At 32.4% G+C, this 13,150-nt stretch overlaps 1 protein-coding gene across 1 annotated transcript; it reads right to left on the minus strand.

Moving 5' to 3' along the window:
• Window positions 1-8,422: 8,422 nt before the first annotated feature.
• Window positions 8,423-10,797, minus strand: LOC111920380 (endoglucanase 17). The gene is made up of 7 exons (XM_023915945.3): window positions 10,504-10,797; window positions 10,200-10,406; window positions 9,915-10,115; window positions 9,749-9,841; window positions 9,501-9,662; window positions 9,293-9,404; window positions 8,423-9,208 (listed from the first exon to the last, which is right to left on the minus strand). Exons 1-7 carry the CDS (start codon window positions 10,726-10,728, stop codon window positions 8,712-8,714), a joined length of 1,497 nt encoding a protein of 498 aa, XP_023771713.1. The 5' UTR covers window positions 10,729-10,797; the 3' UTR covers window positions 8,423-8,711.
• Window positions 10,798-13,150: the final 2,353 nt, after the last annotated feature.

Raw genomic sequence — 13,150 nt, forward strand, 5'->3', positions numbered from 1 at the left:
AAGTTTGACTAGGAGGATTCATAGCATTACAACATCTCTCGTTACTTTGGGGAGGTTGAATTAGTCAACAATATCCAAAACTTAGTTTGTATGCTTGTATGCATCTTCATGGTCTTTCCTGAAAAATGATGTAACGTTAAGCATGTTAATGATTTGACCCTTGATCTCGAAATGCATTGCGATCGGTATTTTCGGGCTCACGAGACCACATTTTTTGTATTCTCACATCCGTCTATTGTACTCCTCCATGGCCATGGTAGTAATGTCGGCCATATTGTCTCTTTGTTCTCTTTCTTCTTCGAGTTCGGTTTCGCTTTCGGTTTCTGGATCGAACTCACTTTCTTTCTTGTTTGATTTTCTTTTGAAAGGGCAGATCACTTCGGAAGTAAAACCATTTTTTCCTTTTGGTTCACTATCATATTCTAAGTCGGCTTCCGGTTCAGGATCAGATTCGTTCAAGTCGTAGTCTTCGACCTTTTTGTCCTTCTTTCTCTTGTGAAATTTTGATTATGGATTGTTAAAACCAACAACTATCTTCGATGATGATCCCCTGATCATGAACTACTGAAACAAAACAAGAAAACACGCGTAAAACGAACAAAAATGTAATAAAAATAAAAAGCTAGAGAACTCAGTTCCCACGTCATGGTAAGGGAATCGCCACGTCGTGGTTCCTGTAAACACATAAAAAATAAATTTTTGCAGATTTTACTCCACAAAAAGGATCGTTTAACTAATGACAATAATTTCTAAAAAGATTAAATCGTTCCGTGACAACGACGTCAATACCTTGATGTGTTTATTTATAAGCACTAGTTTTAATATTTATAAAATCTATCCAATATAAATAAGCTAAAACACAATAGGCAGTGTACCTAGTCGTGTGATAGTAAAGTAAAGGTAAGAAGGATGTCGAACTCAGGGAACAAATATTATTTTAACTAAAAACTATCGCTACTGATTAGACTAGAAAATAATTGTAATTTGAAGGTTTTTATCTGATTTTGCAAGTTCAGAAAAAACTTAATTCAAACAATTCAACTAACAATTAACTATGATTACTTTAACTAAAGTGTGGAAATAGAAAACGACTTTAAGTCAAGATTAAAGAGTACTTTCGTTTAGATTTGAATCACCTTTACCCTATGGTTGATTTATAATGCAATGGATTATTTATGTTGGTTACCAAATTATGAAGTTAATAGTAATCTTATTCTAATTTCCTAGCGTTTACCAATTTATGAAATACTATTACAATGGTCATGCAACAAGTGGACACCAAATTGATTTTAAGGTTATTTGGACTATGAATGACAAGATCTAGTGATTTTCTTATGTATGATCAAGACAATAAATCAAGCACATAATGTGATTATTAATGCTCTTTAACACAATTTAAGTTGCTGCTTATTACCACCTAATCCTATGATATGTTTAATCTCTAGATCTAGAAATTCAATGATCATAAATAACTAGATATCATGTTCATGAAACTAGAATGACCATCTAACTACACTAAACTTGTGGATAAGTGATAAAGACTAGAACTTTAACATGCTAGGATATTGATCTATCAAGCACAAGTACAAACCAACACAAATTAATCCATAAGAGTCGAAATCAACACATGGTTATCAGGTTCATCTATGCTAAACGGGAGTTAGGGTATTTAGCCCATAACTAAATCCTAAAAACACTTAAACATAGAGTAAACTAGATTAGACATGATGAATTCAAGCAAACCAAATGATTTATGGTGTTTTTGGCGTTTAAATCTCTCAACCTTGTTCTTAAAATAAAACTTTGCCTTCTTATGGTTTCCAAGAAGGTTTTAGTCGCCTTAGATCGCAGATAATCACAACCCTCTTTTGAAGTTTGACTTAATGGTCGTATTTCTAATGTTACCAAAAATACATCACCACACCGCAAATCCTTGATTACGACGTTATGGGATCGCTTCCTCCACGTAGCCTTCACGAAACCATGTAGATTAACCAGGAATTTTCTAATGATTGACACGTCACTGCGTCGAGGTCATAAGATTATCACATTGTGGTGGTCTTTTTTTTTGTCGATTTCCAGTCTGTGATGTTTGTCTTCAGTTTTCCAGCTTCCAACTCCATAGTGTATCTCTTTTTTCCTCGAGAGTGTCTTTGCAGCTACAAAATATACTTTAATGCAATAAGTATAAATGGCAAAAATGTAGCTAAATGAACGTGAATGTTGCTTAAATTTATGACAAAGTATAGCAATATTAAACCCTAAGGCTACTTGATCCTGAATAAATTGAATGTCAATCTTTATGTGTTTCATGTGTCGATGTTGCACAAGAATCGAGTTTAAGTATACAAAATTGAAGTTGTCGTAAATAGAAAATGGTGGGTTTGGTGTTAGGGCAATGGAGTTAGCAGAGGAAATTGCAAACTATGATGATTGTTTGTACCACCCAATGTATTCAACTTTGACACTAGAGAGAGAGAGAGATAACACACAAACACTTGGATAAACAAGAGGTGCGGTTGTCACCGAGAAAGATAAAGTTCCAATATATGGAATGAAGATTCACTGAGCAACCACTTAGTCGACATCATAATAAGTAATGAGACTTGTCGATGATGATATAAGAAGATGGAGACCATGATCAAAAGTACCTTGTATGCAAGACAAGATGCATATCTTGGAATGAAAGTGTACCTAATGATGGTCAATCATAGCAAACTCATGGTGTTAGAAAAAGGATACGATGGCAAAAAGACTCATAAGATAGAAAAAAATTCCAAGGAGTAAAGGGATATATTTAGAAGAGGCATTACTTAGGAAACCCTTGATACCTTGACAACTGGTAAATTTCTCATTGATTTCATATATGAAGTAAAAGTTATAAATAATACAACATTACAATATAATACCCGGTTGTTAGAAAGAATTTTACACCACTAGTGGAAAAAAATACAAGATGAGCATAAAACAAACAAAATTAAGAATCAAGGAAGCAAACTGTATTTTCCTTCTTCAAAACGTCTTTTATTAGCAGAAAATTTTAGTTGGTAGCTAATAAGCTAGTTAGTAGTTGATAAACTAGCTTATGAATCAATAGTATTTGATAAAAAATAGATTATAAATATAAAATGAAATAAATAGACAATTTTATATATATATATATATATATATATATATATATATATATATATATATATATATACACATATACATAGAGAGAGAGAGAGAGAGAGAGAAAAGTTCAACAATGAACCATTTTAAACCATAAAACCAAGGAACCATTACTTTTTCAAATTTAAATCTTATTATTTATCGAAAAAAAAATTCTAAAAATATAGAAAGTTATAAATTTTTATCTTTTTTCCATTCATATCGAATTTGATATATATATATATATATATATATATATATATATATATATATATATATATATATATATATATATATATATATTACTTTTTTTATATGTTAAGATTCGCATTGTGAATTTACACTATAAATCATTAATTTTATATAAATTCACTGTATGAATCTACACAAATTCACAGTGTGAATCTGCACAGATTTCACAACACAGATTTCACATGATGAATCTGCACAGATTCACAATGTGAATTTAAACAAATTCACAATGTGAATCTGAACAAATCAATTTTTTTTATCAAATTTGATATCAATGGATGGAGGATAAAAAATTATGAATTTCTATATTTTTAGTTTTTTTTTTGGATGAAAAAATTGCTCTAAAAGTTGAGAAAAGATTGGTTCCTTGGTTCTAAGGTGATTCATTTTTGTTGAGCCCATATATATATATATATATATATATATATATATATATATATATATATATATATATATATATATAGAGAGAGAGAGAGAGAGCTAGGTTCAAATGTTTTTAATAAGTATTGTGTGCCTAAATGCACCAATGAGAATTCAAGAAATAATTAAATCACTAATAAATAATAAAAGGGTATAAGAGTAATCTACACTATAATTAATTATGGTAAAATAAAACTAAATCAATCAATATCCCACTAATTTAGGTTATCAGTTTCATATAACACCACCACCGATTCCCCTTACTTCTCTAAAAATCATCGTTCTAAACACAACTCCAAACCCCATGATTTCCAGTCAAGCATCCACACGCAACATGATCTGAAACACGCTTCTATTCGTGATAACAGAAACACCACCAGCTAATCAACCTCCGAGGCGGCAAGCAGCGGATGCCGGTTTCTTGCTGCGGAGAGGAAACAGGAGAAGAAGGAAAATCGAAACAGCGTCGACAGAGCCTCAAGAGGCCATCGGTGGCCTTGCTGGTCGAAACACGAGTGTGAAGGGGGTGGCGGTTCACGTCTTCAATAGCAGCTTCGCAACACCGGTGGTGGAGGCAAAAGGCTGACAGCGGTGGAGGAAGTAAGAGGGGTGAAGATGGCGGTTGGGTAAACTCCGAATGGATGGTGGAGGCTAGAGAGAAGACGGGTTAGGGTTAGGGTATGGGAGCTCAGAGCCAACAAGAGATCCAGAAACAAAGAAGAAATACTCTCCGGATCGGTGCCATACTTTTGATTCAGGGGAATTCAAGATGATGTCCGGAAATTACATAGCCATTGACAACCAGAATGTTTATGGATCTGTTCCTGTAAAACTTCTTCTCGTCTTCTTCAATTGCGTTTTCATCACTTCGGTACTAGATCTGAACCCTAATTTATTCATTGGTAGCTGGATTATATTGTAAGCATTAAGTAATTTGGTTGTTGGTTGTTGCAGATTCAACTCTCCAAACCTTTCCCCCATCTGGAACACAAGGCAAGATCTCAGGCGCTTCTGGACCTCCCCGCGATGCCGATGGCGTGTGTTTAAATTCTTGAAGCATCTTATTAGTTTTCAACTATCTACTGCAATTTAGTAACTTCAGTTAATGGATCTCATTTAGTTCAACTATATAGTTAAATCCATATAAAATTCATCAGTTTTAGGGCTTAGATTACTAGCATTTTAAGTTTCTTCTGTATTTGAATACATCATGACTTAGTTTATTCAAAACCATTCTGCAAGAATAGTTTATTCTTTAAGAATATTCAAAACCATTATGCAAGAATAGTTTATGCTGTAAGAATATTTATTCATGTATTCTATTATAATGCATTGAATTGTTTAATTTTTGAAAAATGATTATCTTTTCTTTTTGGATTTAGGTTTTGAAGAGGCTAACATTGATGTGGAAAAGAAAGAAAACATATAGAACAAGAGTATATTATACCAGAATGTGTTATGCTACAATGTAGAAAATGTTGCTTAAAAATAATATTCTTTTAGAATAGATTAGTGTTTTTGTTAGATTTTGATGTTTTTTTTTTTTTTTTTTTTTACTTTTTCTTTCAGAATGTTGTTATTATTCAATGAATCACAATCATACAATGTAATTATTGTTATATTATTAGTTCAAGAATTGATTTGTGTATTTTTTTTCAGAATGTATTTACTAGTTTATGGTTGACATTCTGTCATTCTAACAGAATAAAATCGAAAAATATATTTACTAGTTTATGGTTCGCATTCTATCATTCTGACGGAATAAAATCGGATTTTTAAATTTGAATTAATCTAAAATATTCAAATTTTAAAAAAATAAAGGAATTAATCATCCCTAAAAATCCGAAAATTTTCTTTTTTAATATAGGTTAATTGACTAAAATGCCCTTATGTTGAAATTTGTGTGATTATACGGTACATGCTATCATATTCTACTATCATAGACTCTCAGATCATGACCTTTGATTATATTCCATCCGATGGTCCAGATCTGTGCATTCTGGCACACAATAGTTAGTAAAAACAAAATAACCTAACCCTATATATATATATATATATATATATATATATATATATATATATATATATATATATATATATATATATATGATGGGGAGGGTTCATGCGAAAATGCAAATAATATGCGAAAACGCGAAAACAAGAAAAACGTATGATATTGCGTTACCCCAACATTATATTTTGGAAACTAATTCATCCATACTTTGAAATATATGATGATAATCGATGATAGATGAGAAATTGTTTCATATTAGAAAAGTATGATTTTTTAACATTTTTATTATAAAAACATGAATTTAAAAATGATTAAAGACGTGAAAAAACAATAATTATTAAAACCGCCTTTAAATCTATATTACCATAACATCATTCAATGTATACTTACTATCTTTACTTTATTGCTAATAAATTTATTTTTTTATAGTACATGTGTTTGATTTTCATAAGATAAAATCTATTTTCGTATTTTCTTAAGATATTTATGTTTTCGCACGAACCTATATAAAAGATAAAAGAATAGATATATTTTGAATATTTTTTGAAAACACTTCATAAGTTTATAAAAGTTATTTCAAAATGGTTTATAAAAAGTTAGTTCATAAACTAATTTTTTTTGTTTTGTTTTTTTATCAAATAATAAATTATAATAAGCTAGGTAAACAAAACCTTAATTTTAATAAAATAAATAAATATAATCGTTATGGATAAAGTTTCTTATTTCTAGATTTTCTTTATGAAAATAACTTTGTTGGATAGTCCATACAAGTGATTTAAACGACAATAAATATGATGGTGATATGTTAAAAATATTATATTTATTAAGAGTAAATTGCAAAAATGGTCATGGTCTATAAAAGCATATATGTTCAATTTTTTCTATTTTAATGCGTGCTATCGGTTAAAAATTTGATTTTTTTGTGATTTTTGTCTTTGAAAGTTTTAAATAGGCTTAAAATGACTATCTTATCCGTATAAAATTATCTTTCAATAATTAAAATAAAATAAACAAGTAAAATACCCTACACCATTTCTTTTCCATCTTCGTATCATTCTCTCCAAATATAAAGATATTAAGAATTCTTTCAAAGTCGTGTATGTGATCCACCACCGGCCACCCCCGCCCATCGCCAACCACCTTTGTCCAACACGGTCAACATTCATCCTAGTGTCGTCATTGCTATATTTAACACAAAAACAAAAGCATCATAGTTTCTCACATGTTCTTTGGCTAAAGAAAACCTACGTTGTCACTAGTACCTATATTGTATGTCTCTCTTTCACTTTCTCTTTCTATTTCTTACCTCAACGAACAAATCTATGGATCTTGGGTAAACCTCTGTGATGACAACGCTAGAGAAAACCCTACGATTTGTAACTAGCGATTTAAAATTCTAGTTTTCTTTGACGACTTTTTCGTCTTCTTCGATGACCTTTCGATTTCTTAAATTGACTGTGTCTTCCAGCAGTGGCTTCTTCCGGCGGCTTCAAATCTGCATTATTTAGGAGGTGGCTTCTTCTAGCGGCGAATGTGTCACCAGAAACTCAAAATGGTATTGCTAAAAATGAATTTGATGAAGAGTATATATATATATATATATATATATATATATATATATATATATATATATATATATATATATATATATAGAGAGAGAGAGAGAGAGAGAGAGAGAGAGAGAGAGAGAATAATGTTGTCTTTTCCGATGATTTTTTTGTCTTTTTCAATGACTTTTCAATTTTTTATATTGACGGTGTCTTCTGGGCTTCTTTTGGCGGCTTCAAATCTGCAGTATTTCAGATGGCGGCTTCTTCCGATTGTGATGGTGTCATCCGATAGTGGCAACAATAGTTTTGTCAAGCACCTGTAACTCAAAAGGGTTTGCTGAAAATGAATTTAATGAAGATGTGATGAGAGAGAGAGAGAGAGATGTGTGAAATTTTCTTTATGCATTTCTTTTTAGTTATCGAAATACAGAAAAATAAAAAATATAAAATAATAAGAGTAAATGGTCGTTTGATGGTTGTTAATTGGATCAAGGGTTTGTATGGAGTTAAAAACAAAATGAGACACCAAACAACAGGACTGAGGACTACTAGGTGCTGATTGAGGGTCTAACCAAAAACAAACTTGATTAGAAGGTGTTTTTCTGTGGACTGAATCCTTGATTTGGAACCCGTCCAAGAATGGAGAAGGGTAAACAAACAAACTGATTTGTGATTGAGGATACGGTCCTAGCTCCATAGACCTAGTTAAAAGGCAAATCAAAACGACCCTATGATAGTTATACAAATTTTTAATGAACCAAAAACCATAAGAAAAATCACATGTTAGCCCAATGATGAACCTCGGAAAAAGAAAAAAAAAAAAAAAAAAAAAAGACAAAAAAAAAAGAACGAGCCCATACGTTTTTGTAAACCACAAGACAACTTTTGCAAATTACTTTTTTTTTTAACATGTAATGTGATATACTGCAGACGCGGCCATAGCGGGTCTTTTCAGAACGGTGTTTATAAGTCAAAATTATTATAATAACATAATTTCATTGGCATATTTAACAAAATAAATATTTATAAAAATATGTGTATAAAATATTAAAGTATTATAATTGAGCATATTTGCTTTAGATAGTAGCGCCGTTCTCATTTGTAGTTTACAATTTTCTTGAATAAGAATAACCATTGTACAAATCCCAAAAGCATAACATAAACCATTATACAATTTCTTCCGGGGCTCCACCAATCTTTGATCTTCCCGAATCCGAAAATTAAAACCAAACCCTAATTAACTTCAATCCAAATAGGCAAATACAAAGATCATAGATGAGTCATAACGACTACATTCCTTGATAATTTCATATGATGCTCTAAAACTAAAGCTGCCCAAATGAATGAGCCAAATACGCTAGCGTTCCAACCAAGGGTGCATTTGTGTACGTGGCCGGTTCCGTTTGGGAATAATCCGACCGTTCATCTGTATACTGGTCGTGTCCGTCGGGTCCCCCGACGACGGCTCCGACGAGTATGTTTGGGTTTGGGTTCTCGGTATGCATGAAGGTGAACCCCGATCCGCAGTCGATTTTGGCTGGATGTGCGGAGAGTGATGGCAGTGACGAGCTCCGGTGGTGAATCCTCTTTGGGTATCTTGAACCATATCCCACCATGTACGACATCTTCATCGGATTGTCACCCAGCAGATAATCCACTTGTTTCTTGGCAATTGTTCGGAGCCGCCGTGGGGTCACAATTGCGCCACCGCAGTTCACAACTTTGTGTGCTTTGGTCAAGAATTTGGCATATGTTACCAATAAGAATGTGGTCGAAGTTACATACTGCAGGTTACTGTTATCCATCTTGAACAAAAGCCCTCCTGTAATTACATCCGTCCACCGTAGTGTCAGAGACGATTTCAACGTGAAAAAGAAAAAGTAAAAAAACAAAAACAAAAAGGAACCTGGTGTGTATTGGGTTTGAGAATAGGGGGCTCCTGGAACAAGTGAGCAAATGAAGCTATCTGCATGACCCTTGTAATCATGGAGAGATTGGACCTTCTGGACAAGAAATGCCTGCAAAATAGATCGACCATAATTAAACACTTAATTAAAGTCTAAAGATCATATCATCTCATGTGTTATTACGGAAGAAAAACGTTGGGAGATTACTTTTGAGAGAAGAATCTTGGCCCCAGCATGCTTATTGTCCCAGCTAAAGGTATTATCACTCTCATCAGCACCAAGTGTTACACCATTTGCTTGAATGTAGTTTAAATATGTTCGGCTTCTTGTAGCTTTCTGCAACCATGCTGCTCCCCACAATAATTCATCCTTTAACAGAAACAAAAAAAACCTCTTTAATAATTCACATTTAAACACCCTTTAATAATAATACACAAAATCACCCACGAATTTACCTGGTATCCAGAATATGAGCAATAAAATGGGCACACATAACTCTTGAGCCCATCGCTATAGGAACCTCTGTACTTGTCGGCAAACGCAAACACCTGTTTGTAACATGAACAAAGATAAAAATTCTGTTTTTTTTTTGTAAGAATTGGAAATTTTGCATTTGGTTACCCTAATGGCCCTTTTAAGGAGGACCCTGGAGTAAGCGGGATCAGACTTTCTGAAAACCAAAGACGCAGAAGCAAGAGCAGCAGCTGTTTCAGCAGCAACATCGGTCCCTGGATGGTTTCTGTCGATCTTCAACACTGTTCTTTGGGTATCCATGTCTTCAGGTCTTTCCCAACAAGCATGATCTGTGTTTGCGTCGCCAACCTTCATCATTACAAGCAAAACTTCAGTCAAAATCAAGAAAAGTAGCCATAGATCATGTGATGTGTCATCTTGATTTGGATTTACCTGAACGTAAATGGTGTCTGGTTGAGCGGTAGCTTTGAGAAGATAATCAGTCGCCCAACGGATGGCTGTTTTCGCATTTCCTAACTCATTTTTCATCAACCCACCAAATTCAATAACGCTCCATGACAGCATTGTGGTGGTGAACGCCATTGGAAACCCAAACTTGATATTATCCCCTGCATCATAGTATCCACCTACTAAATCCACCTGCATTGTCATGTTACCACACAAATCAGTCATAAAAAAAAGAAATTCCTCTTGGGATGCTCCATCGTTGTTTATGAAGAAGGAAGAAAGGACATACTTTCATGGCGGATCCGTCTGAAAGTCCAGAGTTTCTCCTCCAAGTCATTCTCTGGTTGGGAGGAAGTTTGCCTGACCTTTGGCCTTCAAAGAAAAGAATGGATTTGGTGAGGGCGTCTCTGTAGTTGTGAGAGGCGATGCGACGGTGGTGGACAGCGGAGGTTGGGGCGAAGAACAGGGTGAGTAGGACGAAGAAGAGGTGGAGGACAGGGGAGGAGGAAGCCATAGGTGTTGGAAGAAAAGCGCAGAAGGTGATGAGAAGACGAAGGAGTCGTCGCTCTTAAATAGAGAAACGAAAAGCTGCCTTGGAACGTCCTGCTTCCTACAAACAATAAATCCTAGACACTACTCACTCCTCTCCATATACGTTTAATCTTTTTATTTAGAAAGCTATTATTTTGGAATTTAAGTAAATAATTTAATGTGTATTTGAAACAATATATATTTTTTTTTAGCAAAAATAACCATTTAGTATGAAATTGGTACCGTAGACCAAGAAAAAAACATTTTTTCTAACAAAAAATTACATTTGGACTAACATTCAGGATTTTAGACTGAAATTTCGTAGTTCGGAAAAAAAACTCGGGAATTTCAAAAGCAAATCTAAAATCCGATTAACGATTCTATAATTTCGAGAAAAAAATCATGTCTCATTTAAATCTAACAAAAAAGTTAAATAAGGGAGATGCTAATAAGACACGTATTAGACATCTCATCGACGCCTTTATAAAAGTCAACCTATAATTAAATACTTATAATCATTTTTTCCGGAAAACAAATGCAATTTCAACCAATAAAAATATTTTAAAATTTAATGAGGGTGCCTATATGGTAAAATGAAGTGTTTTTAAGCCAACTCTATTAAATAAACATAGCAAATATAGTATATGATATTAAATCATAAAAACAAACATTTAATTGGAAAACAATAACATTAAAAGCTTCAAAATAGATTTTTCACATATTAAAAGAGAGTTCTTTTGAAAACATATGGAAAAAAAAAACTCCGAAATTTCAAGATGAAATCTGGAACGGAGCATCGAAAATAAATGGTCATTTTTCTAAAGCTAAATTTTTTTTATTATTTATTTATTTATTGTTATTTTTTTAAACGGCAAATCTCTTATATTCTTAAACTACTCTTTAATTCAACCTATGTCTATTACAAAACTTAAACCATCAACTAAACTTTAGGTAGGAACAACTTTAACTAGGAAGGGAAAAAACTAAAAAGATAGTTAATATTTTAAAATTTTCACTGAGTTTTCTCAATTTCCTTATTATTTTTGTTAAAGTATAAAGATTAAATGCTAATATTATATAGTCAAAGTTTTGTCAAAATATATCTTATTAAAACCAATTATTGTTTTTATTTATAAAATAATTTTTTTATATTTAATGAAAAATTGATATATAAAGTTGTTGTCATTTTAAATCATAATATCATAATAAGATACATATATATTATTACTAAATTATTTATGAAATCTCCTCTAAGGGTTGTATATAGTTAAAAAAACTTACTTTAAACTTTATTATTTTTTAGTTAATTATTTTAAGAATAGATTATGCGAATCATCTTTCGTGCAGGTGTTGAAAAACACATTCAGTCTCTATTTAAAAATATTAACTAGGGTTGTCTCCGATTTATCATTTTCTTGCACGGTTAGTCCCAATCGTCGTTAGTTGTTAGTGGTTGTCGTTTAAATGTCCCACATGCCTTGCGTACAAGAGTATTTTTGTCTTTGCGCACAAGAGTATTTAAGCTTGTAATCATATAGTAGTATAGGGTTGAATTTTAAACTTGTAAAATTCTAGGGTTTGAAATTTAAATTGTCCAAATTAAACTTTTAATCACAAAACTTAAATTTCAAAACTTGAGGACAAGTTTTAAACTTCTCAAACATAAGGGATCAAATAACAAATAATTTAAATTAACTATTTAATCTCATAATTATCCATATTTGATTTATTTAAATATTTCTTGCAAAATAATTCACCAATTTAATTAAAATAATCAATTAATATCATATAAGGAAATTATTATTCAACTAATTGGTAAATATCTTCTGTTAGGTCAAGAATATACTCACATATATGTTAAAATTCGAATTTTATTGACCCATAAAGATTAAGGCAAGTTTCCATAAGAAAAACAACAAGAAATTCCGAAACTAGCTCCATTTGACGCTCGAACTCGCCGAGTACCACAATGGACTCGCCGAGTCCACTATAGAACTCGCTGAGTTCATCAGGCAGATGGACAAAATCGAATTTTGCAATCAACAAGCAATCAACCAATGCATCAATTCAATAGAAACCAATCAAGGGTCTAATACCACTGATGGGTTTGAGCCATAAGAACTTTCCTATGTGCACATGCAAACCCTAATGCTTGGATCTAGGTTTCTCTAATTGAACATGCAATGTATCCAAGACTTATATTGATAGATCTAGTGTAAACATTCAAATCATAACATATGAAATCATATCTAAAGAAATACCTTGAGTTGCTTGCTTGAATCTTCTTGTCTTTGGAGCTTAGAGTCACAATTGTCACTCCTCTAATGGCTTACAAACACCAACTAGCAAGAGGATGATAATAGAGAGAGAGGAGGATGAGAAAATCGGCTCTAGGGTTTCTTGAG

Source organism: Lactuca sativa, chromosome 9, assembly GCF_002870075.4.
Source record: "Lactuca sativa cultivar Salinas chromosome 9, Lsat_Salinas_v11, whole genome shotgun sequence".
NCBI classification, from domain to species: domain Eukaryota; kingdom Viridiplantae; phylum Streptophyta; class Magnoliopsida; order Asterales; family Asteraceae; genus Lactuca; species Lactuca sativa.

Excerpts from the sequence above, each read along its gene's own strand:
- LOC111920380 (XM_023915945.3), bottom strand. The coding sequence starts at position 10,728 with ATGGCTTCCTCCTCCCCTGTCCTCCACCTCTTCTTCGTCCTACTCACC. Across the intron at positions 10,116-10,199 it reads CAGACACCATTTACGTTCAG|GTTGGCGACGCAAACACAGA; the intron begins GTAAATCCAAAT and ends GTAATGATGAAG. Across the intron at positions 9,405-9,500 it reads CCAAGATTCTTCTCTCAAAA|GCATTTCTTGTCCAGAAGGT; the intron begins GTAATCTCCCAA and ends TCTATTTTGCAG.